General features: G+C 40.3%; 1 protein-coding gene across 1 annotated transcript in view; it reads right to left on the bottom strand.

Annotated features, from left to right (window-relative positions):
* The window catches only part of PTPRM (protein tyrosine phosphatase receptor type M), a 712,816-nt gene that overhangs the window by 424,477 nt on the left and 261,106 nt on the right, over positions 1-27,233 (bottom strand). The window contains exon 4 of the mRNA XM_081802550.1: positions 15,498-15,769. Within this exon, the coding sequence (XP_081658676.1) occupies positions 15,498-15,769 (272 nt within the window). The remainder of the gene's footprint in view (positions 1-15,497; positions 15,770-27,233) is intronic.

The following is a 27,233-nucleotide window of genomic DNA, read 5'->3' as shown; positions in this document are numbered from 1 at the left end:
TGCTTCTCCCTCTCCCACTCCCCCTGCTTGTGTTCCTGCTTTCGCTGTCTCTGTCAAATAAATAAATAAAATCTTAAAAAAAAAAATGGGCAGAAGACATGAACTGACACTTCTCCAAAGAAGACATACAAATGGCTAACAGACACATGAAAAAATGTTCATCATCATTAGCCATCAGGGAAATTCAAATCAAAACCACATTTAGATACGACCTTACACCAGTTAGAATGGCAAAAATTGACAGGGAAAGAAAAAACAAATGTTGAAGAGGTTGTGGAGAAAGGGGAACCCTCTTACACTATTGGTGGGAATGCAAATTGGTACAGCCACTTTGGTAAACAGTGTGGAGGGGCCTCAGAAAATTAAAAATAGAGCTACCCTATGACCCAGCAATTGCACTACTGGGTATTTACCCCAAAGACACAGATGTAGTGAAAAGAAGGGCCATATGCACCCCAATGTTCATAGCAGCAATGTCCACAATAGCCAAACTGTGGAAAGAGCCAAGATGCCCTTCAACAGATGAATGGATAAAGAAGATGTGGTCCATATATACAATGGACTATTACTCAGTCATCAGAAAGGATGAATACCCAACTTTTACATCAACATGGTTGGGACTGGAGGAGACTATGCTAAGTGAAATAAGTCAAGCAGAGAAAGTCAAGTATCATATGGTTTCACTTATTTGTGGAACATAAGGAATAGCATGAAGGACATTAGGAGAAGGAAGGGAAAAATGAAGGGGGGGAAATCAGAGGGGGAGACAAACCATGAGAGACTATGGACTCCAAGAAACAAACCGAGGGTTTTAGAGGGGCAGGGGTGGGAGGATGGGTTAGCCCAGTGATGGGTATTAAGGAGGGCATGTACTGCATGGAGCACTGGGTGTTATACGCAAACAATGAATCATGGAACACTACATCAAAAACTAATGATGTAATGTATGATGATTAACATAACATAATAAAATTTTAAAAAGTAGAACCATTCACCATATTAAAAAAAAACTAATGATGTATGGTGACTAACATAATAAAATAAAATTTAAAAAAATAAAATAAAATAAAAGGCTACTTTCCCAAAGTTAAAGGTATTCAAAGGCTAGCAAGATTCTCCTTGGAGTGAATTATTAGTGCTTGGTCACGCCTATTCATTTAGCTCATTCTCATATGACTTCATCTACTTTTCAACCAAAAAACATGACTTTCCTCACTTTTCTGTTGTTTTTTCCTTTCATGTTTAAAAATAACTAGTATTCTTTTCAAATCTTTTCTAACAATAGCTCAAATATACATTCTATAAAACGGGATATGGAAGAAAATTAAGGTTGAGGAAAAAAATAGTAAAGTTATAGAGAAAAGTGTGGATAAGCAAGGATCCACAGGCCACAGAGAAGTATGAGATGTTAACCCCGAATAAGTACTTATCCTTGATCATCAAATACTAAATACAAGCTGAGAATGAAACTCAGAGATGTGGTAAGATTTTAACAATAAATAAATAAAAGTAGTATCCTTGAAGGTGAAAAACCATCACGTGAATCGATCCACTTCCCAAATGCAGCTTTAGGTCCATACTAACGTGACAGCCAAGTGTGTCCCCACTGATTTCTTAAAACATACTATTGCTCTTCTTTAAGCAAAGAATGCAGAGGACAGGGACTTCCCGTAAAGGCAGCCGAGTAGGAGGACCCTAAGCTCACCTTGTCCCATAGATACAACTAGGTAACACCCAATCAGTGTAAATAACCCAGAAAACAACAGAAGACTGGCAGAACAGTCTCTCCACAGTTAATTACGGAGAAGATGCCACATCCAAGAGGTAGGAAGGGTAGGGGGGTGGCTAAACACACCATCATCACACTCTCTATGTGCAAGGTACAATGTATCCACCCCTGTAAATTCGACATGTCCATCTTGCTGGGGAGAGGTGGATTGGTAACCAATCCATGCCACCACCCCCAGCTGCCTGCACCCAGGGGTTTTCCAAACTCTCTTCCCCTGAGTTATCTGCTCCTCTTGTGGCCAGTTTATCCGAGTTTGGTCAGGACCAGTATGCGCAGACCCAGCTAGGAGCTGTGCTTCCCATCTGTCCAGTTTCCTGGGCATTCCCCAGGTGGGATAGGAGCAGTTGGCCAATACAGCCCCTAAGACTCACTCATTCTTTCCTGAGTTAGTGGCTATAACAGGTGGATGGATGGATAAGAGTTTCTGGCGAGCCAGCCAGGAAGGGCATGCTGCTTTGGTGGGTCATCATCCATCTCACAGACTCCTGACCAGGTAGGTGCCTCAGCCCCTCCCTGCGGGTAAACTGCCTCCGAGGGGCGGGCGGCCAAGAGCAAGTCCCAGCAGTTGCCCTGAGACCACCTGAGGGAGGGTCCTATCTTGCCCTTGCTGACCCAGCTTCCGCTTCATGCGTGATTTGAAAAAGAGAAACAGATTTGGGAAGCACTGAGTTTTGGGTTTCTGGAGAAGTTACACCAGTGCTGACGGGAACCCTCTGATTTCTACATTAGGGCTAAACTGTCCAGCACTTGGTACCCAGTGGCGTAAAATCATGGTTGTACAACTAATCGTCCCCAACTTCATCTCACTGAGGAATTCAGCTTCCCTTTGCAGGAATCTGGAAGAGGATTCTGTTTGGTTTGGTTTCTTTCATTTCCTACTCATTCCTTTCTTCCCTTTCTGGGGTGGGAAACACTACTTCTGTTCCGTCTGACAGTCCCTTGGGGTGCACTGTGGCAGCACCATCCACATATAGCTGTAAGCTGATGACTAGGAAGATGATTTCTTACTGCAACACTGCATAGCCCATGTACGGACTAGAATAAGAGGAAAAATATGGGTCTCTAAATTACCATCCTATCCTCCAATTAGAATTATTTTGTCAAAGACCTGGCAAATGAAATGAAAGTCCATATGTTCAGGCTTTTAAGCTGTTAAGTAATAGACATTCAGCACATAAAGGCTCTAAGCTCATGATGCAAAGACAGACAGAGGTTAAAGCATGTGAGGATAGTGCGCCTACTGAGAGAAAGCCAGGGGTGAATGTGTGTGAGGACAGCAGGTCAAATGAGGAAAAAATGAGAAACTTGGGTTGCTACAATCTTCAAACCCCCTGCCCTGGGACTTCTACTGGTCCCAAATGTGGATAATCACAGAGCTCCATCTACCCCAGTTTCTCCTCCTCCTAGTTATGCCCCTGGAGGCAGGAACATTCTCCCCTTTCAAGACCTTCCAGGACACCAAATGTGGTCAGGAGGCACCCCGATTTGGAACAGGACATTTCCTTGGTAGCATTATCCTGTAGGGATGAATCCCCAGAGACAGCCTGCCAGATGTTATTTGACATACAATCCTTTCTCTATCTCAGACCTTTTAAATCGGAAAAATTCAAACCATACTTTGTAGAGAGGATCCTCAGAAAATGTCTGAATTGTTCACTACTATTCTTGCTACCGATAAACCTCCTTAGGCAGATATGCAGACTCTGTGAAGTATGCTCCTTACAGCCGATTAGCAACTCCTAGTGAGTGACTGGCATGTGTATGATAAAAATCCAGGTAATACCCCGTTACCGGCAGGGGCAGTCCTGGTGGTCAAAACTGGTTGGGACCCAACTGTTGCTGAAGGAATGGTTCATCTGAACCACTGCTGAAGGTATAAGTTAATGGGACTAAAGTGAAGGGTGCCAAAGCAAAAAAGGCTTACTAAAGTCGAGGCAATTCAACAAAAATTAAATGATGATCCCTGCGAGTTTCTGGAGAGGATTTATCAAGCCTATCTAAAATATACCAATGAGGTTCCCGAGGCTCTTGAAAATCTGAGAATGGTTAATGTGACCTTTATTGGACAAAGTGCTCCTGATATATGAAAGATGCTCTCTGGTCACCTGGGTGACTGCCTTCTCCCTTCACCCTGCTCAAAAAAATAAGCACTGGGCCAGCTCCCTGTAGGTATTCACCAGACTAGATCATGACCTCCCAGGCAACATACCTGCTGGGGATGCGTATTTCTGTAGTCATATGTTGTTGCCGTGGCAGGGGTGGGGAGAGGGGGATGGTTGCCGCACATCAACATGTGCTTCACAACTTGCCCTGAATTCTAACCAACGTGGCTAATGATCATACATCATTAGATTCCCCTGCTAAAGTCATCCTGGATAACTGTATGGCTCTAGAGTATATCCTAGCTGAGCAACAGGGAATTTGTGTCATTGTTAATTCATCTTGCTGGGTCCATATTAATGCTTCATCAGAGGTAGAAAGAAGCATCAAGAAAACTAGATAGCAAAGTACATGGTTACAATAACCATGGGCCAGCACACCACTTTCTTGGACAGAATAGGGGAAAGAATCAGATATTGGTTTTCACAGTTATTTTCATGGATAATAACAGATATAAAGTCTGTCCTCAAAGAAATAATCAAAATGGGCTTGGCTATTCTACTCTCAGTAGCAGGGTTCTATTTGGGATTCAGGCTTACCTTGTGGTGTGTACCTAAGCTATATTCTTTCAATTCACACGCTTTAATGAGTCAGAAATAATTAATACAGCAACAGGTACATCCCTTCCACTTTGAAAAACCCCTCCATCTCCCCTGTCCAGCAGGAAGTAGCCAAATTGAGACTGGCAGCCACCCTCCCATAAAAATGGAAGGGAATATTGACAGTGGAGCATGGTCACCAAGCCCTCTTGCTCAACTATAGCTCCAACAGTCAAACTCAGAAATAGACCTCTTAACTCATGCTCTAACTGAAACCTATTGTTTTTATTTATTTTTTTAAATTTATATTATTTTTTGATTCCAGTATAATTAACATACATTGTTACATTCGTTTCAGGTGTACAATAGAGTGATTCAAAAATCCATGTATTACTCATGTTAAGTGTGTCTCTTAATCCCCTTTACCTATTTTACCCATCCCCCACCCACCTCTCCTTTGGCAACCACCAGTTTGTTCTCTATAGTTAAGAGTCTGTTTTTTGCTTTGCCTCTTGTTTTCCTTTCTTCATTTGAATTAAATGAATTCAAATTCCACATATGAGTAAAATCATATGGTATATGTTTTTCTCTGACTGGTTTATTTCACTTAGCGATATATCCTCTTGATTCATCCATGTTGTTGCAAATGGCAAGATTTCATTCTTTTTTTAAGGCTGAGTAATATTCCATAGTGTATATATACTACATCTTTATCCATTCACCAATCAATGGACACTTGGGTTGATTCCATTATGTTGGCTATTGTAAGTAATGCTGCAAAAAACATAAGGATACATATTTTTATGAATTAGTTTCTTTGTTTTCTTTGGGTGAATACCTGGTAGTGGAATTACTGGATCATATGGTAATTCTATTTTTAATCTTTTGAGGAACCTCCATACTGTTTTTCACAGTGGCTGCACCAGTTTGCAATTCCACCAACAGTGCATGAAGTTTCCTTTTCTCCACATTCTCACCAACACTTGCTGTTTCTTGTGTTTTTGATTTTAGCCATTCTGACAGGTGTAAGGTGATATCTCATTGCAAGTTCAATTTTCATTTCCCTGATGACTCGTGATGTTGAGCATCTTTTCATGTGTCTGTTGGCCATCTGGATGTCTTCTTTGGAGAAATGTCTGTTAATGTCTTCTCATTTTTTTTTTAAAAAAGATTTTATTTATTTGTTAGAGAGAGAGAGTGGGCGAGAGAGTGTGAGCAAGGGTACAACCAGGGGGAGCAGCAGAGGGAGAGGGAGAAGCAGGCTCCCTGCTGAGCAAGGAGCCTGATGCGGGACTTGATCCCAGACACTTAACCTACTGAGCCACCCAGGCGTCCCTTCTGCTCATTTTTTAATTGGATTATTTGGCTTTTTGGTGTTGAGTTGTATAAGTTCTTCATATATTTTGGATATTAACCTCTTATTGGATATATCCTTTGCAAATACCTTCTCCCATTCAGTAGGTTGTCTTTAGGGTTTTTTTGTTTGTTTGTTTCCTTTGCTGTACAAAAGGTTTTTATTTTGATGTAGTCCCAATTGTTTATTTTTGCTTTTGTTTCCCTTGCCTCAGAGACATATCTACAAAAAATTTGTTAAGGCCAATGTCAGAGAAATTATTGCCTGTGCTCTCTTCTAGGATTTTTATGGTTTCAGCTCTCACATTCAGGTCTTAATCCACTCTGAGTTTATTTTTGTGTATGGTGTAAGAAAGTGGTCCAGCTTCATTCTTTTGCATGTAGCTGTCCAGTTTTCCCAACACTATTTGTTGAAGAGACTGCTTTTTTCCTATTGCATATTCTTCTTTTCAAAGATTAATTGACCATATAATCATGAGTTTATTTCTGGGCTTTCTATTCATTTCCATTGATCTATATGTCTATTTTTGTGCCGGTACCATATTATTTTGATTACTACAACTTTGTAGCATAACTTAAAATCTGGAATTCTGATGCCTCCAGCTTTGTCTTCTTTTTCAAGATTGCTTTGGCTGTCTGGGGTCTTTTGTGGTTCCATACAAATTTTAGGACTGTTCTTACTCTGTGAAAAATGCTGTTGGTATTTTCATAGGGACTGCATTAAATCTGTAGACTTCTTTGGGTAATATCAACATTTTAACAATATTAATTCTTCCAATCCATGATCATGGAATCCTATTCTCATTTTTTATTCTTTTTTCTTTCTCCTATTCAGCTTGATTGCTTTCCATTCCTCTTGTAGTCTAGCTCACTGATTTGTTCTTCTGATTCCTCGAATCTGCTATTTATTCCTTCTAGTGTATTTTTAATTTCAGTTATTGAGTTCTTCATCTCTGATTGGCTCTTTTTTATATTTTATATCTCTTTGTTGAGAGTTTCACTTAGGTCCTCCACTCTTTTCTCAAGTCCGGTGAGTTTCTTTAAGACCATTACTTTAAATTCTCTATCAGGCATATTGCTTATCTCTATTTCATTTAGCTGTCTTGCTGTGATTTTGTCCTGTTCTTTCATCTGGGAGATGGTTCTCTGACTCTTCATTTTGTCTAACTCTGTGTCTATTTCTGTGTTTTAAGAAAGTCAGCTATGTCTCCTGCTCTTAAAAATAGTGGCCTTATGAACAAGAGGTCCCGTACTGCACTGCGGTGCAATGTCCCCTGTTCACTAGAACTTCAGAGGTGTCTCCTGCTTGTGTTGCATGGGCCATACTGTTGTGGCTGAGCTGCATTTGCCTTCAGGCCAGTCATCCACAATAGCTCTCTCTGCCTGTTGTGGGCAGGGTTTGGTCCCTAGAGTGCTGTTAAGGGGCCATTCTGGAGCTGCCTTGCGCTTGAGTTGGGTCAGACCAGATGTTTGCCAGAGCTACAGTCACACCGAATGGCAGGGTGCTCTCCCTACACTGTCCCCTGAAAGACTTTCATTGGTGGGTAGGACCTGCAGGCAAACCACATGTCTGCCCTCAGCCTGCTGCTGGGGCTGGTGTGTGTCGTTATCTTCCCCTCTCCCCAGGTCAGGAATCACTCTGGAGTGGTGTTGGCCCCTGCCAGTGCTGCCTGCACACTGTCATGCCTCTGGCACTGCTTAGGATGGTCTCCTGCTGAGGACGGGTTAGAAGAGACGGGTCCACAGGAGAAAGCAAGGACGGGGCACGTGGTGTTAGCAAGGTCTGCCTGGGTGTGCTTGTGGGAGACCTGGAGCCAGTTTGGAGAACTGTTTTTGAAGTGGCCTCTTCTCCATAATTAGCTATGGAGAGCCCGTTCTGCCAGTCTTTGAGTCATTTTCTGGGTTATTTACACTAATTTAGGTTTTATCTAGGTGTATCCATGGGGCGAGGTGAGCTTAGGGTTCCCCTACTCCACTGTCTTCCCCAGAATCCACTTCTTTTGGTCTACCTTACTGTTCTAATTTCTTATCAAACTTTCTTGAGGCACTGATGAAAACATTTTGCAATAACTGGAACATTCCAACCACCAGACTAAAAAAGCCTTGATAGCAGCAAAATGCCTAGAAGACCGCACCCCACATGTCCCCTTCCCTGACCATGATCACCCACTGAACACGTACTGACCCCCAACCATGATCACATGCTCTCTGCCTGCTCTCTTGCACGTACCGCGGATTCTCTTCTGGTAAAACTCTAGGTGTCCATCTTATGGGCAGACAGACCAGTTGTTAAGGCTTGAGCTTACCACCTACCCAGGCTGCTGGCACCCAACATAAATTTCTCCCTTTCTCTTTTCCAAACCATCTTCTCTGGAGTTATTGGCTTCTCTTGTGAGGAGTTAATCCAAGTTTGTTGGGCAAGAGTGTTGGCAAAGCCAGTCAGGGACCATGCTCTGGATTTGTCTAGCCCCCTCAGGATTTCCTGGGATAGAGCAGCTGGACAGAACAGTGCTCAGGGCTAAGCCATTTGTTTCCTGAGTTAGTGGCTGTGAGAGATCGGTCAGTGATATGTGCAGCAAATGTAGACAGAGCTGATACCACTCAGAGTAGCTTTCCATGACTTTCTAGCAAAGTAAGTGGGCTGAAGGCAAATACAGCAAAGAATCCAAGGCAGCTGGATAGGGACTAAAGGTTGGAGTTGAATGTGAAAAGATGGAATGATCCAGTCATTCCTACTCTCTCAGCTCCTCATCTACCAGGCAAGATGTCAGACTGGAAAAGGGCGGATCTTGGTTTAGCCTCTCCCAAAGTCCAAGATCCTTTGTGTCCTCACTGCACAGAGAATTTAGAACAGGTCGTGGCTGGAATCCATGCCTCTTCTTCTCCCAGGACCCTCCATACATCTAAGAATTTGTTTTAACTGGGAGAATCTAAAGAAATAGTAAGACTCATCATTCTGACTTGGTCCTCACATTCCCTCTTATCACCACCCACCCGTCCCAGCCCAACCCCTTTCTTGAGAAGCACAGGGAGGGGACTTCAAAGCCATCTATGCATTTTTTTTCTTTTCAAAGCAACCACTTATCTTAAAGATCACTGCTTCCTTTGCCTCTGACTGGATTCATGATCATTATATTCCAAAAGCAGAAGGCATGAGTAGGTCATTCCTCAGGCATCTCTGGGTACAGGCAGGGTTAGGAACCCTGAGAAATTGATAGATAGCCTCCAGAAATGTGAGGGGTGGGGAAAAAAAAGAGAGAAGAGGAAGATAAAGAATCAAAATTGAATCCTTCTCTCTCTCTCTCTCTTTTTTCATTAGCACAATAAAGCAAGAAGGTGCTTGTGAGAGGAAAATACTATTGTTAACATGGCAGGAAGTCAAGGTCTAAATCAAAGGAAGTGGTCCTGCAGCCCAGGTGCCCTTATGAAAACAAGCAGCTGGCAGTGCTCACTGCTGCCGCCCAACAGAGGAGCAGGTTCTAAGTAGCAGCAATTAGGACAAACAGTAATTAAGAAATTAAATATGTGTTAATTGCCAAATACTTGACAATTTATGTTTTAATGAACAGCAATTAACCTACAATTAGGTGCATTCCATGCAGGTTACCATTGTGATTTGTACTTGCAGAATACTATTCTCCTAAAAATAGGACAATCTACAAAGAATGACTGCTATGGTGAGAACACTTTGCCAAGAAACATTTTGAAACTCTATAAATGCCAAGTTAAGATAATGTTAGGGGAAAGACTAGGAAAACAAGAGATGCCCAAGGAAACTTACTATTTAGCAAAAGTACATGGGGCAGTGGTGTCTACTTTTAGCGAAAACCTCTCCAAATCCAACAGCTGCAAAACTCAGATTCTGACCAAGTTGAGAAAAAACTAGTGGGTAGTAGCCAAAACCCAATGGGCAATCCTGACCAAAAAGAGAGTAAAGGACAGGACAGAGGGAAGGAGCCCAGTGTGTCAGTCCCCCAGATGGAGTTATCTGGAGCACTTGCTTCCCATGGTAGAAAGTCCAGAGCAGGCTGATACCAGAAACACTCAGGAAATCTCACCTCACATTTTTATATGACAGTAAGTTCTGGAATGTTCTGGTGGAAAGAAACCCGGTTCACTTTATTTCACCTACTTTCATGGAAGGATTCATTCCTGTAACCCTTTTTCACTGAGCACCTTCTGCCATTCCACTAAACACATTTGAAGAGTGACTTAGGGAGAAAGCACTCAGATATTAGCTATTCCCCTTGTTCTGTCTACCATAATCTTAATCTCAATAAACTACCACTATTTATGGAAAGGCTAGAATAGCCTAACTGTGCTTTGCCATTCCTCTTTACACCCTGTACTGCCTTTATATTTAGTTCCATAATTAGTGAGGTTCCATAAGTTTAAGTCAGTTGCCCAAACTTGTAGTAAACAGGGCTGATATTTAAATCAGTTCTGTTTAACCCAAATCATATGTTCTACTATACTATGATGCTACCCATTTCCAAATAATACTATAATATGAAATTCCTTTAAAACAGTTAATTCATCAATCTTAACTCATTTTATCAAAGCTACTTAATAAAATGTGAAAAGCATCTTTTAGAAATAAAGTGCTATACGAATATAAAATATTTTAACATAGTAATATTTCAAGTATATGTTCACTCTGTATCAATGTTTTAGATCTCTCTACTGTATCTTGCAGCCTAAATTCTCTAATGTAGAGGTGATGTCTGGGGGGAAGCAGATTCCCTGTGCACTGAGAGAGGGTCTCTCAAGGGTCCCACTTCCTTCAGATGTTCATGTCCTACTATCTTGTCTGCAGCTTTCTAGCCCAGAAATGGCCTGTTTCCTAAACATGCCATCATTTATATGTTGACTATTATTAACCATGTTCACTTGACACCAGAATAATATTTTTTATATTTTGTGATTCAAAATGTAATACTGTTGACCCTTGAACAACACAGGCATGAACTGTGTGAGTTTGCTTATACCGGATTTTTTTCAGTAACGACATAACAGCACTACAAACATATTTCCTTTTTGAAGTGAAAGACCTGTACTCTGAAAACTATAAAACACTGATGAAAGAAATTAAAGATGACACAAACAAATGGAAAGATATCCCATGCTCATGGATTGGAAGAATTAATATTGCTAAATGTCCATATTACCCAAAGCAATCTACAGATTGAATGCAGTCCCTACCAAAATACCAACAGCATTTTCATAAAACTAAAACAAATAATACTAAAATTTGTATGGAACCACAAAAAAACCCAAAAAGCAATCTTGAGAATGAAGAACAAAGCGGGAGGTATCACAATTCCAGATTTCAAACGATACTACAAAGCTGTAGTAATCAAAACAGTATGTTACTGGCACAAAAACAGACACATAGATCAATGGAATGGGACAGAGCCCAGAAATAAACCACACCTACATGGTCAATTAATCTATAACAAAGGAGCAAGAATATATAATGGGGAAAGTCTTTTCAAAAAATGGTGCTGGGAAAGCTGGACAGCTACATGCAAAAAAAAAAAAAAAAAAAAGACTGGCCCACTTTCTAACACCATACACACGAAAAGAAATTCAAAATGGATTAAAGACCTAAATGTGAGACCTGAAATCCTTATGATTTTCTTAATAACATTTTTTCTAGCTAATTTAATTATAAGAATAGAGTATTAAGACATATAGCATACAAATGTGTGTTAATCAACTGTTTATGTTCTTGGTAAGGCTTCTGATCAACAGTAGGTTATTAGTAAAGTTTTGGGGGAGTCAAAAGTGATACATGGATTTTCCAGTGCATGGGGGGTTGGCGCTCCTAACGTCTATGTTGTTTAAGGGTTAACTATAGTCACATAGAGCAGACTCACATCCTTAGAGTAGCACAGAACTTCTTACAGGTAAATCTATTTGGGAAATTAGTGCAATGGGCTCAGGCATGATTCACATTTTTAAGAGCATCAGGATATGACAGCCCTCTTCTCATAAAGACACAATGCGCTGAGGACCACAATATGCAAGGAAGCTCCTTCCTTGGGTGGTGATGCCCATGCATAGACACCTGGTTTTTCTAGCTTTTTTTCTGGTCATCTCCAGTTAGGCTGACACCTTGGGCCAGGGGTGGAAACAGGATTTGGTAGGTGTTTTCCTTCTTACTCACCTTTGTAAATACGGTTTGCCTTTCTCATCCCAAATGGGAAACTTCATTAGGTCTTATATGGTGATTTTAAGGCCTATTGCTTAGTGTCTGGGAGGTTTCCTGCTGGCATCTCTCTTGTAGCATCTACAGAGTGCCATTTACCTGATAGCTTGTGTTACTGTCAGGGTAATGATTTCAATATGTTTACTGCCCAGCAGATAAAGGAGAAATATGCCTTTCACTATGCCTTTACAACTTTAAAAACTAATGTTTGCTTGGAGAGCTCAGAAATTAAATTAACAAGGGCACTTCCAGTGGATCTGAACCCTTTACAGATTTGATCACCAGATTCTTAAAAACTTAGCAGTGCTGTATTAAAGAATCTCTACAAATCCACTTTTAAATCCAAAGTAGAAAGCTATTCGTAATGAATCAACCAGTGAACCAAAGAGAGAGTGAGACTTAGGTTCTGATTCGATTTGGTAAGTCATGCACTGCTCATTATGTAAGAGACGTGACAGTGGGAAGTAGGTGGGCCTGGGGGATGGGGTCAGAGGTCCACAATGGGGGTGGCAAAATATTTTATTCAAAAGAGCCCAAGAAAGGAAGAATTCATTGGAAATCACAATGGCCTAATATATAAGACCACCTCACTTCCAATATAGTTCCAGAATTCCTTTTTAAAGGCTGATCTCCGAAGACCATTAAACTAAATCCTTCCTTTAATTTCAACTGTCTGAGCTAGGTGTGCCAAGGCTGTTATGGACGAATGATGTGTCGCTCCCCATTTTCATATGCTGAGGCCCTGACCACAGTGTGATGATACCTGGAGATGGAGCTTTAGGGAGGTAATTCAGTTTAGATGAGGTCATGAAGGTGGAGCCCCCATAGTTAGCATCCTAATAAGAAGCAGAGGGGAGACAAGAGCTCTTTCTCTCCAGATACACACTCAGAGGAAAGGCTGCTGAGCACCCTCTGAGAAGAGAAGCCGGCCATCTACAGGGCAGGGAGAGGGTCCTCACTAAGAACTGAATCCAAGAGAATCATGCAGGATTTCCAGGCTCTGCAACCATGAACAAAAAATGTCTATCATTTGAGGCACCCAGTCTTTGGTATTCTGTCATAGCCTGAGTTTACACAAAGGCAAAATACAACTTTAAGATCTGGATTGCGGTCAAGGTCAAAACTAAACCAATGCATTGTACTCTGGAGGCTCTGAGTGGCCCAAGAGAGTTCACTCCTAGAGATGCTGGGTAGGCAGTGCTAAGGTGAAAGAGAGGAAAATCAGCACATATGAGCAGACCTACCTTCTGATCTTGCCTAGAAGTTTGTCCCACTGCCTCCATCCAGCAGATGCCTGGGGGCGAAGGCAGAACCTAATGCAGGTGCCAGGGGGGCAGTGGGAACATCACACACCTACGCCTTCTCTACTTTGGGAAGGTCTTCTCCAAAAGAAGTTTCTAAAAACACTCAGCCTCTTAACTTAGTCCAGCATATGAAAGCCTTTGGAAGCCTAGCTTAACCAAACCCACTTCCCCGGCTTCCATTTTAGTACTATGGATGGAGAAATTTTGTCCCAGAGGCCATATTTTTTTAAATTATACCACTGATTGCTAATATAGTTATAAAAAGGTTATTTATTAAATAGGAGATTTTTCCCTGTAGAAGAAAAACTTTTTTTTTTTTACTTTACTCTTTGGGGTTTTATACATAAAAACAGTACATATATATTGGAGAAAATTTAGAATATGACCAATGGTATAAAGAAAAAAAGTTCAAATCACCTGTTACCCTATTAGCTAGGGAGATACCACTTTTTAATATGTTTATTTCAGCACAGTCTTCATTTTATAATATATATATACACACATTATTTTATATATATATTTAATCATATAAATATAATTTTAAAATTAAAAAATATAATATGTAAAATTTAAATTGTGGACTGTATTGTTTTATACCAGTTTTTCCACTTAACAACATAAGCTTAAGTGGATCATTAAATGGTCTTCCATGACATTATTCTTAATTGTCACAAAATGCATTTTTGTACTGAGGTAACATAAATTAACTAAACCTCTAATGATGGAAATAATACTGTTTCTGATTTTTCATTATTATAAATAAACTGCCATGAAAATCCTTGTAGTTAATTATTTGCAACCATTCTTCCTTATTTCCTTGGGATGAATTCCTAACAGTAGATTGCTAAATTTAGACCTATCTAAATTTTTAACACTTTTAAAAGAAGAGTACCTTTAAAAGATTTTAACAATTTATGTGTGTACTATTTAACAATTTACATGTGTACTGTTCAAGACACATGAATTTCTCAATCATTAAATTTTAGAAATTGTTGCAGGTAAAAGGGTACACAGACAAATCTGGCACAAGAGTGACAGCCCATTTATTCCCATTATCAAATCCAGGGGCAGAGGAACTGGGATTGATGTATCTGCCCTAATAAACACCAAACCTGCAGAATGGATTCCTGGGTGTTGTTCCTGCCATTAGGAAGACAAGCAGCCCTTGAGGAGACTCAGTTTTCCTTTCCCTGAGTCTAGCCAAGCACCTCAATTAAATTGAGAGATGATCTTGGATCCATGTTCCAGCTGGCTCCTGAGCAAGCCAAACGAATTAAGAAAGAGAAAAGCAAAATATCTCAATCCTCCTAATGAATCCTTTTAGCTTGAAATTAATCGAGTACTCTCAAAATCAAGTTATTTTTTAAAGGTGCTGTGGACAAAAGGAAAAAAAGCACCAAATGCCATTGTCACGATTTTTCCACCTTTGATCCTGAGTCCAGATGCCTTTGTGATACAAGTCACTCTCCGCCAGAAGGCACATGACGTCAGACGTCAGGGTTGCTTTGGTACCACTTTTTAACTGTTCCTGGCCTCTACCCTTTAGTTACTTTCAATGAGAACTCCAAGTGGGTAACGTGGGTCTTAACAGAACATCGCAAATAACAGGACAGCAGCCCCTCCATGACAAGGACTTAAGGACTTATCCTACATATGTTCTTTTCTTCCCATTGCTTACAGGGATGGGAACAGGACCCTGCACCTTGCTACCTGGTCCATGAGGCTCACTTCTTAATGATTCACTTACTCCTGAGAGCAACTCATGAACAAAGGAGTCTCCTCTTTTAGAATCAGGTGCTATGTCTCTGTGGGTCCGATATGGCCCACTTAATATAGCACTTGCAGATAGCGCTTCCTGTCCTGCTTCGGGTTACTTAAAACAACATTTTTGTTTTTATTTTTCTTTTATTTTCTTAAAACAATATATGCATAAACAAGTTTGAAAGGTGTTCTTTACTCATTTCTCAAGGTAACATACAAAGACTTAATACACTCCCTATCAAATAGCACAAGCTTCCCTAACATCAGTATTAAAAAAATACCTACACTTCTTACACATTCTCTGATTATACTAATACAAAATCTGTATTTTCAGAAGTTAGAAGATGCATCAAAACAGGAAATGAAAACAAAGAGCATACCTGATAAAAATTAGGCCAGAATGTACTAATGGCCAGTTCTGCCCTGTTCCACGTGCGGGTAGGGTCTCCAGATATGTTCCAGATAGGATTCCCCAAGGGCCCATTATTGACCTTCACATAGACATTGAGTAACCCAGGAGCAGTGTTACTCTTGCTGGATACAAAATAGTGAAAATCAATGCAATGGGTGTCGTTTTCTTTCAGCTGAGGTAAGAGGAGGTGGGCTCTCTGCCCCTCAGGTCTCCCAGATGTGTTCACCAGCATGAAAGAGCCTGTGGAAAGAAAATCAAAGGAGAGTTACAACCAGAAATACTACTTTCTGGTCATCTCTCAAAGCCACCATCATTTACATGGTGGGTTGACATTGCAATGTCACATATCTTACTTAGGCTTTGAGAGCCCCATCTCTTTCACCCCTTTTCACCTCAAAGAATTCTCAAGATCAGTGAATGGAAAGTTCCCTTGAAGTTACTGCATTTAGTTTCCTAAGTAACAAAAATATGCATAATTTACTATCTTGCACTGATCATCTTGTAGTCACTAGCCACATGTGGCTATTTACATTAAAATTAAGTAAAAACCCGTAATATTAAAAGCTTAGGTCCTCAGCCACACTGGCCACATTTCAAGTGCTGAATGGGCTCGTGTGGCTGATTGCTACCACACTGGGAAGCACAGATACTGAACCTTTCCATCATCTCAGTAAGTGCTATGGGACAACACTATTCTCTAACAGCTCCACCATTTGGCAATTGCAGCCCCTTTAATATTCTCGTGTAACCTAGAGAGAGAGAACACATTGGCCTGATTTGTGGAATCTTAGAAGACTTTACTGGCCCTATGATGTTCCTTGTTGCTAATGTAATATAACTTTCTTGCAGTTTATTGCCACCACCCCTCCCCCATTGCCACAACAAATGACTTCTTGATAGCGGAGGTGTTTTCATGGCCAGTATGACTGAGCCTACTGATGCAATCATTGTGCCAATCAGAGGATGGTCATACTCAGAAATCTCTATGAGCAATGTGTATCTTTACATCCATAGCACCAGCCCACCCATGACTGCTGAAGAGTTTCCACGTGGATCCAAGCTTTCCAGATACCTTGGCATCAGCTGTGTCACTCGGGCCCTCCCCATGTCTAAGATCAACAGAAATGGCAATTAAAATAATTGTATGAATTTTATATATCATATATTTGCTTTCATCTTTCTTTATGTAAATATAAAGTCTTTATGTAAATATAAAGAAAGATAAAAGCAAAATGTTTGAGATAAAACAGAAAACAGAATATCATAAAGCCTTTTTGGCAGACAGGAAAAAATGTATTGAAACTCTGAGGGGAAAGAACACCTAAATTTGGAACAAAGATGAAAAAAGAAATACTATTCACATATGGCTGGATTCGTGCTTTCTACTGGGAGGAGGAGACTATTCCCCTGTTAAGTATTCTTTTTAAAATTTCCCATATTGTGAACCATAATTTTCAAGGACGTGTGTATGTGTGTATGTATGTTTGTGTGTGTTTGTATTTTAGTACACACTCAACAGATACCAAAAACATACATACACTACTAGAACAAGTGTAGATTTTTTTTCTTGTCTATAAGCTGTGATTTCCTAAGCAGCAAAAGAAGACTGCCTTTCCCAAAGAATTATTATGAGAACAAAATAAAAACCCAAATGTAGGCGCATCTTTTATAAATTAATAGGCTACTAGGGGCGCCTGGGTGGCTCAGTTGGTTAAGTGACTGCCTTCGGCTCAGGTCATGATCCTGGAGTCCCGGGATCGAGCCCCGCATCGGGCTCCCTGCTCGGCGGGGGGTCTGCTTCTCCCTCTGACCCTCTCCCCTCTCGTGCTCTCTGTCTCTCATTCTCTCTCTCAAATAAATAAATAAAATCTTTAAAAAATAAAAAAAAATTAAAAAAAAAATTAATAGGCTACTGTTAAGGGATATCAGACAATGTTTACCCTCAGCTGTTACCCCCACGGTGCCCCTGTGTAAGGGGAGCTGAGGGTAATGGCATTCAAGACAAACAGGAATTGAGTCACAGAGAGATCAGGAAGCTGTTTATCCAGGTTTTAGGATGAGTTCGTGGTCAAACCAAAACTTTGAGCCTCTGAGCTTCCAGCCCACTACTCACCCTGTTACACTCCAATAACACCATGTTTCTTCATGTGCCGTTTGAGCGTATATGAAGAAAACAAAACCCCTTCACGACAGTGAAGGAAAATTACAGTTGCTCTTTGAAAATAGAGCAATTTTTCAAAAGATGAATGTTATGCACCTGGAAATATGAAAGCCAAGCCACAAAGGAAGGGTTATCTATGGAACATATATTCCAGTAATAAGGAAGAACTACAAATGTGACTTAAGAATGAGTTGGGGGGCACAGAGAGGGGACAGGTGGCAACAGAACATCACGGAAATGATTCGGGTTAACTAGAGTCTATAAAATGTAAAAAAAAAAAAAAAAATCTTCAAAATATGCAGGGTAGACCAACCCCATCACAAATCTAAGGCTGGCTGTTGGTGTTTATAACACGACTTAAAAATCGTACTTTTCTGAGTAAATATAAGCTGACATATTCTGTATTTGATCATGTGGGGCTCTGTTACCTGCAACATAGTTACAATGTATGTCCCTACTGACAGGGCCGACCATGACATGGCCCTGAGGTCAACGCTGAATCACCAAAACCTTTAGTACAAGAAAAGTATTTCTTGCAGTGTTTCCATCAGCAAAACTCAGGCAGCCATGGATGGTAAACAGGACAATACGCAAAAGATGGCAAAAGCATGTATTTCCTGTATCCTGCAACATCGAGTTTGGATGCCTGGATGAAGCTGAAACAGACAAGTCTCTTTTCACATTTTGGTATAAACTGGAAAGCTTCCTACCATTACTGTTCAGGGAATCACCAGGAATCCCTAAAATACTATTCCCCTAGCTGTGCAACCAGTCCTTCATATTACACCATTCCAGCACAAAATGCTCTCTCAGCTGTTTGAGCTGTCTAATGTATACAGAAATTTTTAACTTGAGGTCAAGGTGAAATTCAGGTATTGTAAGTTACAAATACACAAATGATCGTAATTTTTATACTCCTTTCTCCTTTTTAACCTTTTTGAGCCAGAAAATACAGTCTGTTTTGTTACCTGGGTATGCTTCTGTAATGCAGATTAGCTCAAATGGATTAGCAAATAGGGGCATGACATCCATCCAACAGAGAAGTCCCTTGGGTTCATGTGTGACTTTCGGCAGGACATTAAAGTTTTTTTTTTTTTTTAAAGGTTTTATTTATTTATTTGACAGAGAGAGACACAGCGAGAGAGGGAACACAAGCAGGGGGAGTGGGAGAGGGAGAAGCAGGCTTCCCGCGGAGCAGGGAGCCCGATGCGGGGCTCGATCCCAGGACCCTGTGATCATGACCTGAGCCGAAGGCAGACGCTTAACGACTGAGCCACCCAGGCGCCCCAGGACATTAAAGTTTTTGACTGATCTCAATAAAGGGCTACATGATGACCTTTGAACAAAGCTCCAGTCCCACACAAGTGCCTTCACTCAGGGGAGGAAGTGGCAAGAAGTTTAGTGGTTTCTGTGAAGCTGTCTGGGAAACTGCAAGAACAGAGAAAGAAACCGTGGAGCTTCGGCTCCCCTCCTGAGTTGAAAAGGAAAGAACATTGACTGATGAAGAAGACAAACCCTGGATCCTATTTTTAGATTGGCAGAAAGTGCTCTATTAGAAGGGACTGACTGCAGTAGAAAGAGGAAGCCAGAGCCTCAGGGTACAGGGCGAAGAATGGAGTCAATGGGATTCTGAAGGCCAGATGGAAGTTGATGGGACCGGTCTTTTTAGAAGGGCTGTTACTGTTTTTGTTGGTTCTCCAGCTAGAGAGCTATTGCATAGATTTTGAGTGGCCAGCCCCAGCCCCATTTTTCTCACAAAATCTATCACTTTCAATGTATGATTCTGCGAAATGAGTCAGAGATCTTCCAAGAACACAGCTGTGGTACTGGAGGACGCGCCAGCTCTATCCACACCATCTTCTTCACCTGTTCTGGCTTCAGGAAGCAATTCTGCTCAGACTGGTCACAAGCAAAGTTCTTCTTCCTTTCAACAGTTAGAGAAGCCACCTGAGCAGCACTATGGTCAACACACACATGTTTTTGGAAGAAAAGTCTCCCTTTACCAAGACCCTTCCCTGGGGTATGGTCACCCGAGAGTTCCTTTTTTTTTCTCCTCCAGAGTCTCTCAATTGGTATTTTTATGTAGCCCCCATAATTAATGATTAATGTATAAAGGCACTTAGGACAATGCTTACCAAATAGCACAAGTTCAAAAATTGTGGGTGATCAGCATTACTATTACTCTGTATTCCTCATACTTGATCCAAATGCATGGCTTCTCTAAATTATCTTCAATTCTTTAGCAGATATATTTCCACCTGCCCACTTCACAACCTTCTTGGTCCTATCCTATTTCATCTAAATGGTAATTTTTAAGTTTCCTCTCTTTATGAGAGAGGAACTTTAGTATTGAAGGGTTACAAAACCTTCAACACAGTTGATCTTGCCTCTACATTTAAGCTCTGGGAGGGGGATCTTTATTTCTATGTGTGGTCATGAGGACTTATCCTCATGGCTTCGAATTAGAGAAGATGACATTTCAGCCAATGCAAGTATTTCCTGACAGTGCTACATTATTGTCTTAGTGAGTTTACATGAGAAAGTGTGAACACTTATGTTTAGCACAGTCTGGCAAACCCAGAATCCTGGGGATAAACGCACAGCTGTGCATACAGAAATGGCAGGTGGGAGGGAAGAGATGCCTTTTAATTGAATTTATCACCTATAGGCTATGAAAGGAAAGTCAACTCGCCAATGTTTAAAGGATCCAAGGCATTTATATTCAATTTTAGACTATTAAGTCTGTTTTTAAAAATATCCCTATATGGCTGAATGTTTAATTTTCACCTCCTGCTTCAATGTTTTGACTGTGAGGAAATGCATTTTCAAAGACTAATTGGGTCTCCCTCAGTAGGTACTTCCTTACCTCAATTTTTTTTTTCCCAACAAAAAACACTCCAACTGGGCAAATAAATAAAAGAAATCAGAATTCAAATTAGCATAGAAATTCTGTTTGTGTTCGAATAACAAAACACCCTTAAGTCACAAGTGAGGAAGTAGAGACTATAACATTTCAGGCAAATGAAAAGAACTCCACCTAACAGAGCTGGCTTCAAAAGGGGCAGTTTTTAAAGCACGCTTTGAAGGTCTTTAAGAATAATTATTTTGGGGGCGCCTGGGTGGCTCAGTTGGTTAAGCGACTGCCTTCGGCTCAGGTCATGATCCTGGAGTCCCGGGATCGAGTCCCGCATCGGGCTCCCTGCTCGGCAGGGAGTCTGCTTCTCCCTCTGACCCTCCCCCCTCATGCTCTCTCGCTCAAATAAATAAATAAAATCTTTTAAAAAAAAAAAAAGAATAATTATTTTGGTTCTCTGAAAAGGAAAACTCCGTTATGAGAACATGCAATATTCGCATTCTTGAATTTTCGGGTGAATTAAATTTAGCTTAATCATATCCACTGGCAAAGGCTTTTGATTGGACTATCTTCCATCATTGTTTGTGACAGTGGCAACAGCTAGATAGAATTAGTTATTCCCTTCTACCCCATCATTAAAATTTGCATCCGTGTGGTAGAGGCTCTAGATTTTTAAAAGCTAAGTAAATTGCATGAATTCTCTTCGTACTTTTCAGAAACTTTGTGTGCCCAACAAAAAAGGGAGCGTTTTCCATCATCCAGCAGGAAGAGAGAATTATGTGCATTATTAAATACTTTGGCTGGTGGAGAAGCAGCATTTTATGAACTTGAAAGGGAGCAGATCTTCCACCCCAAGTGTGTCTCTTTGGCATGGGGATTATTTTAAGCTGGTTATTCTTTTTTTTTTTTTCTTTCTCTCTTTTTTAAAATTCTTTATTTAAATTCAATTTAGTTAACATATAGTGTATTATTAGTTTCAGGGGTAGAATTTAGTGATTCATGAGTTCATATAACACCCAGTGCTCATTACAGCAAGTGTCCACCTTAATGCCCATCACCCAGTTGCCCCATCCCCCCACCTACCCCCCTCCAGCAACCCTCAGTTTGTTTCCTAGAGTTCAGCGTCTCTTATGCTTTGCCTCCCTATTTTCATCTTATTTTATTTTTCCTTTCCTTTCCCCTATGTTCCTCTGTTTTGTTTCTTAAATTCCACATATGAGTGAGATCGTATGAAAATTGTCTTTCACTCGTTTCACTTAGCCTAATACCCTTTAGTTCCATCTGTGTCATTGCAAACAGCAAGATTTCATTCTTTTTGATGGCTGAGCAATATTCCATTGTGTGTGTGTGTGTTTGTGTGTGTATATGACACCTTCTTTATCCATTCATCTGTCAATGGACATCTGGGTTCTTTCCAGTTTGGCTATTGTGGACATTGCTGCTATAAACACTGGGGTGCATGTGCCCCTTCGAATCACTATGTTTGTTTCCTTTGGATGAATACCTAGTAGTAGTTGGTTATTCTTAAGAAACAGCACAAACAGGTGAAACTCTCAAAACTGAGTAGAAGTTACCCTTGCCTGAGAGACACTTACCAGGAGAAGCTCCATTTGTAACAGTGTCTCCCTTTCTACCAGAAAGAGGGGAATAACCAAATTTCTAGAAACTCTTGTCAATGAAGAAAAAGACTTAAATTTACATAACAACCTTACTTGTTGACTGTGCTTTTCCTTCCCAGACTCGCCACCTCCAACATCCTCTGTCTTTAGCTGAAGACAGTATTCAAGCTGATGGCTTCAGCCATTTCAGAAAGTTCCTTTTCTAGGGTCTCTCCCATATATACAGCAAGCATACATAATATTAACCTTCTGTTTGTTTTCTCCTGTTAATCTGTTTCATATTAATTTAATTATTAGACCAGCCAAAGAACCTAGAAGGTGCAGAGGAGCAAAATTGGCTACCCCAATGTGTGTCTCTTTGACATATAGATTATTTTGAAGAAATGGAAGGCTCAGGAAGAAACTCTGACCTTCCCCCTAAATGCCTAAGAGAATTTAGATAGAGGAGCTGCTCTGGTGGGTAAGCCAGCACCACAGGTAATTACTGTATAATATGAACTAGGTTTAGTGGACAGGGAGGAACTTAGAAAGTCTGTTTGTTGACATTCCTCTCTGTGTCCCAAACACTTGTTTGCCAAACATTTACTCTTTTCATCTTCCTGTGAACTGTCTTTCCTCTCTTTGAAGTCCCTGACAGCCACTCCCTTCTCCTTAGCTCTGAAGGGCACATAAGCCTCAACTACCTGACTGCCTGTGGGCTTCATATTCTTTTGGAACCCCCCCCCACCCCGTACATATGTAATTAAGTTTTACTTTTTCTTGTTAATCTGTCTCATGTCAATTTAATCCTTAGACCAGCCAAAAAAACCTTCAAGCTCAGGAGAAAATTTTTCCTCCCTGACAAAGGCAAGAAGGGAAAATTTCCCACCCCCACAAATATTAATGCCACTATAAAATTCACTTCTTAAGCCTCTTAATTTTAGTAAAAGCACACTGTTCATTAGCTTTTCTCTTACTTTGGCTGTTTTGTCTTCATTTTTTTTTTCCTCTGTGACCATGTCTTCAAATTTGTAGATTTAAAATCCAAAAGCTAAACAGAAAGCTTACAAGTTGCATCTTTGCAGGTGTACATCCTGCCTCTAGTTTACAGAGCCATTCTTTTTTCTTCTGACCTATTATATACACCAGTTGTAACAATTCAGTTATCTAGAGAAGTGCTTCTCGAACAATCTACGATAAAGGACCATTTTTGAAAAAATATTTGACACATCTCAGATCAAATGTATGTAAAATGCAATAAACATGGATTTCCAAAAAAGAAGAAAAAGACATGCAAAACACAAGCCCAAATTTGTTATTGTACTAAATAAATGTAAAAACACTGTCAAATTTCTATAAAATTTTCTAAAGACTTGCTCTCAATTTCTATAGCGGTCATGGGCAGGAACAATGTGCTGACCAGCTCTGATGTGCACACCACACCAAGTGGCACAGGCTTGAAGTTCGAATTGTATAGCGTGCCAGGTTCCCAAATACCCAAGTGTACATTTTTTTCTTAACGTGGGAGAAAAAGACTGAGACTGACAAGTTGAAAGAAAGGAAGGAAAAAAAATTCTCTGGTTTCTTAACCCAAAGATGAAGGCTATCAAGCCAAGCCCTTTGGCTGTGAAAGAAATTGGTCGAAGAAAACACAAAGGAAGAATAGGAAGCAAGTGGAGAGAGAAGAGGCAAATATAATCATGGGGAATGGAAAGGTAGCAGCAAGGCTGAATTCAGAAAAGAACCAGGTTTGAGGCAAGGAAGAGAGGGAGAGAGCTCCAAGAATATATCTTGGCTGTTCTTAAGGAGAAAAGGAGAATGCAGGGAATCAAATGTGCCAGCCAGTGCTTGGGCCAGGGGCTGCATGTATCCCATCTCATTAAATCCCCCCAACAATAAAGACCCACAGAAACACAGAGAACAGTTTGCTCATCAAAGGGTCCACCAACAGCATCTGATGGAGCTAAAGGGAATCCGAATTTTTCACATTCAGGCTCTAAATGAAATGCTCTAAAACCAACATTTTTCAAACATGTGGCCCCATCATGGTACCAAAATATTGTATATGCACCCCAGTATACACGTGTGATGTTATGTGTGCATACCTACATTATATACATACACCCACAAACATACATAGACACAAAACTTCCATGAAGAAATGTTTTTCTTATGATGTGTATGTGTATTATACTCACATTTCCTATTCTACTATTTCATTTTGCAATGTACAGAAGTAAATGAATGCTGGGCGCAAGCAACCCACAACTGACTCCACAGTCCACGGATGCTTTAAGATCATACCGCAACTCCTCTCCCAATAACCAAAACGAACAAGATCTACACTGTGCTCTGCTGCCTTCGTAAGAGAGCTGTATATTTTTAATTTGTAATTTTAAATTTAATCTCATCCTTCAAATACCAAAAAACCAGATTACATCCCTCCTCCTGCTCCCTCGGCCAGCACTAACAATGGTCCTAAAGAATAAGTCTTTTCTGATGAGAAACCTCGTGAAATAAGGAAGTTGAAAGCCTGTGGAGAAATAAATGAACTCAGGGAGCAAACTCCAAAGGAACAAAGCCTCTGCGGGGAGGTGCCACCATCACTTTAAAAACACTTATTAGCACCCATTCCAGCCCAATGAAACCACATCCGTAGCCACATCCATATTCTGCAGACCAGGTGTCATGCATCCTTCTTCACCTACTGCCTCTTCTATGCCCCTCTCAAAAATGTCACCTGGTATAAACATGAAATATTTATTTTGCAACCACTAGAGAGTACAACCTTAATTAAAAAAATTATTTTTTCACCCAAATATCATATCCACCTTTCTATTTTGCCCTCTCTCTTCTTGTCTTTCTCTTGGATTCTCCAATATTACAAATGGCGAGACGATTTGTTAGGTGCACTAATTTTGGCCACAGTCCTAATATGCTGGTGAACATACAGTAAGATGGTAAAGAAGTAACACCATTTCACAGGAACACCCCAGCAAAACTGCCTAATTAACTGTGCTACTTCCTCACTTCCCCAGTCCAGGTGGCACTCTCACTGGGAGAAGGGGACGGGACGGGCCCATCTGGCAGGAGCCTTCTTACAAGTCAGACCAGCTAGGACCCAACACTCTGTTCTCCCCAAGGGAATGCCACAGCAATCTAGGTGCTATAAAATTAATAATAAGCATAGCTAAAGCATAGCATACACCTAAGTAATAAGCACCATAAACATAGCATATACTGAAAATGCGCGTAAAACACTTGCTTCAAGATATTTATATTAAATACCCAAAAGATATGCAATTGTCAGCTTAGTGATTCAGAGCATAACTGAATGGGTATTTATATTATTTATTATTCATAAAATACTGAGCTGCCCAAAATAAATTCATTAGCCTTACCTGGTCACTTTTAGCCACAGTGGGATACATCTGAGCGCCCATTATATACTGGGCATTTTGAAAACTATGAACAATAAAACCTGGACCAATTCCTCCATCAAGAACCTCAGAGCTTAGCTGTAATCATATTTTAGATATTTGGTATTCAGCACAGAAAGAAAAAAAAAATGCAGAGAATTAACAAATCCGATCCATTACGTTTACCAACATTTACATGAACCACAATCTCAAGGGCCTGTAAAATTTGTGGATTTAGAACTGTCAACCAGTAACTGTTCTAAAAAAAGTTTTGAGACGGGGAAGGAAAAATAAAATAAGATAAAAACAGAGAGGGAGGCAAACCATAAGAGACTCTTAATCATAGGAAACAAACTGAGGGCTGCTGGAGGGGAGAGGAGTGGGAGGGATGGGGTAATTGGGTGATGGACATTAAGTAGGGCATGTGATGGAATGAGCACTGGGTGTTCTATGCAACTGATGAATCACTGAACTCTACCTCTGGAACTAAGAATACACTATATATTAACTAAATTGAATTTAAATAGGAAATTTAAAAAAAAGAAGGAATGAAGAGGCTCAGGGCAAATGGAGGATACTCTGGGGGTTCCATCCAGAGAAGTAATGTGCTCTCCTTTCATAAGAAAAGTAAAGCTTTACTGAGAACTAACTCATGTAACAGCATGTCATCCAAACTGCTTTCCTGCCTTAGCTGGAAAATACTATGTGTGTGCTTTATAATTTCCAAATAAAAAACAAACACAGAGTAAAGCAAACACAACCTTTTAACTATCTGCTGACGCTAATGACTGTATCTTGGGAAATAAGCCACAAGTACAATGGAGAAGTGACAGGTATACTGTTCAGAACTTTCTTAAGAGACTGCTTAATTTCCCATACGTCAGGTTTTTTATTGATTGACATCTTTAGAAACGAGTTCGTTTTTGTTCTAAATCTCAGAATGACACAAACCGTCACAATATAAGCGTCTGCCTAAATTAGTGTTGATTTAGAGATGATTTTTATTTTCACATGTATATCTGCTAACAGGCTAAACCATGTCTTGCTTTAAGAAGAAATTATACAGTTAGCTTCTATAGAAAATGTAAACCAAACTTAACTGTTTTAAAAATGCATCATCTTTGACATTTTCAGTTTAACAGAAACCTGCTGGTGGTACTCAAGAGGAGTTTAGCTAAATCATTCTTTGTTATAAAAAATATTTTTCCAAAACACTCTAAGAGTTCTGTTAACATCCATGATTGAGAGTGCCCCATAATCCTGAAGAAGGAACCAAAGATTCTGCTGAAGATATTTCATTAGTCTGGCTGGGGTCTGAAGCCAGAGCCACGCAGGGACCCACACTGCCTGATCAGAGGGCAGAAAGGAGGAGATATCAAAACTCGACAACGTTCATCTCTTCTGCCCACTTTTTGACTTGTTTTTTGGGTGTTGAGTTTGAGAAGTTCTTTATAGATTTTGGATACCAGCCCTTTATCTGTAGTGTCATTTGCAAATATCTTCTCCCATTCTGTGGGTTGCCTCTTTGTTTTGTTGACTGTTTCGTTTGCTGTGCAGAAGTTTTTTATCTTGATGAAGTCCAAAAAGTTCATTTTTGCTTTTGTTTCACTAGCTTTTGGAGATGTATCTTGAAAGAAGTTGCTGTGGCCGATGTCAAAGAGGTTACTGCCTA

This window comes from Leptonychotes weddellii, chromosome 13 (genome assembly GCF_054177405.1).
Source record: "Leptonychotes weddellii isolate Sample4059 chromosome 13, ASM5417740v2, whole genome shotgun sequence".
NCBI classification, from domain to species: domain Eukaryota; kingdom Metazoa; phylum Chordata; class Mammalia; order Carnivora; family Phocidae; genus Leptonychotes; species Leptonychotes weddellii.
This window is presented reverse-complemented; position numbering and strand designations above follow the sequence as displayed.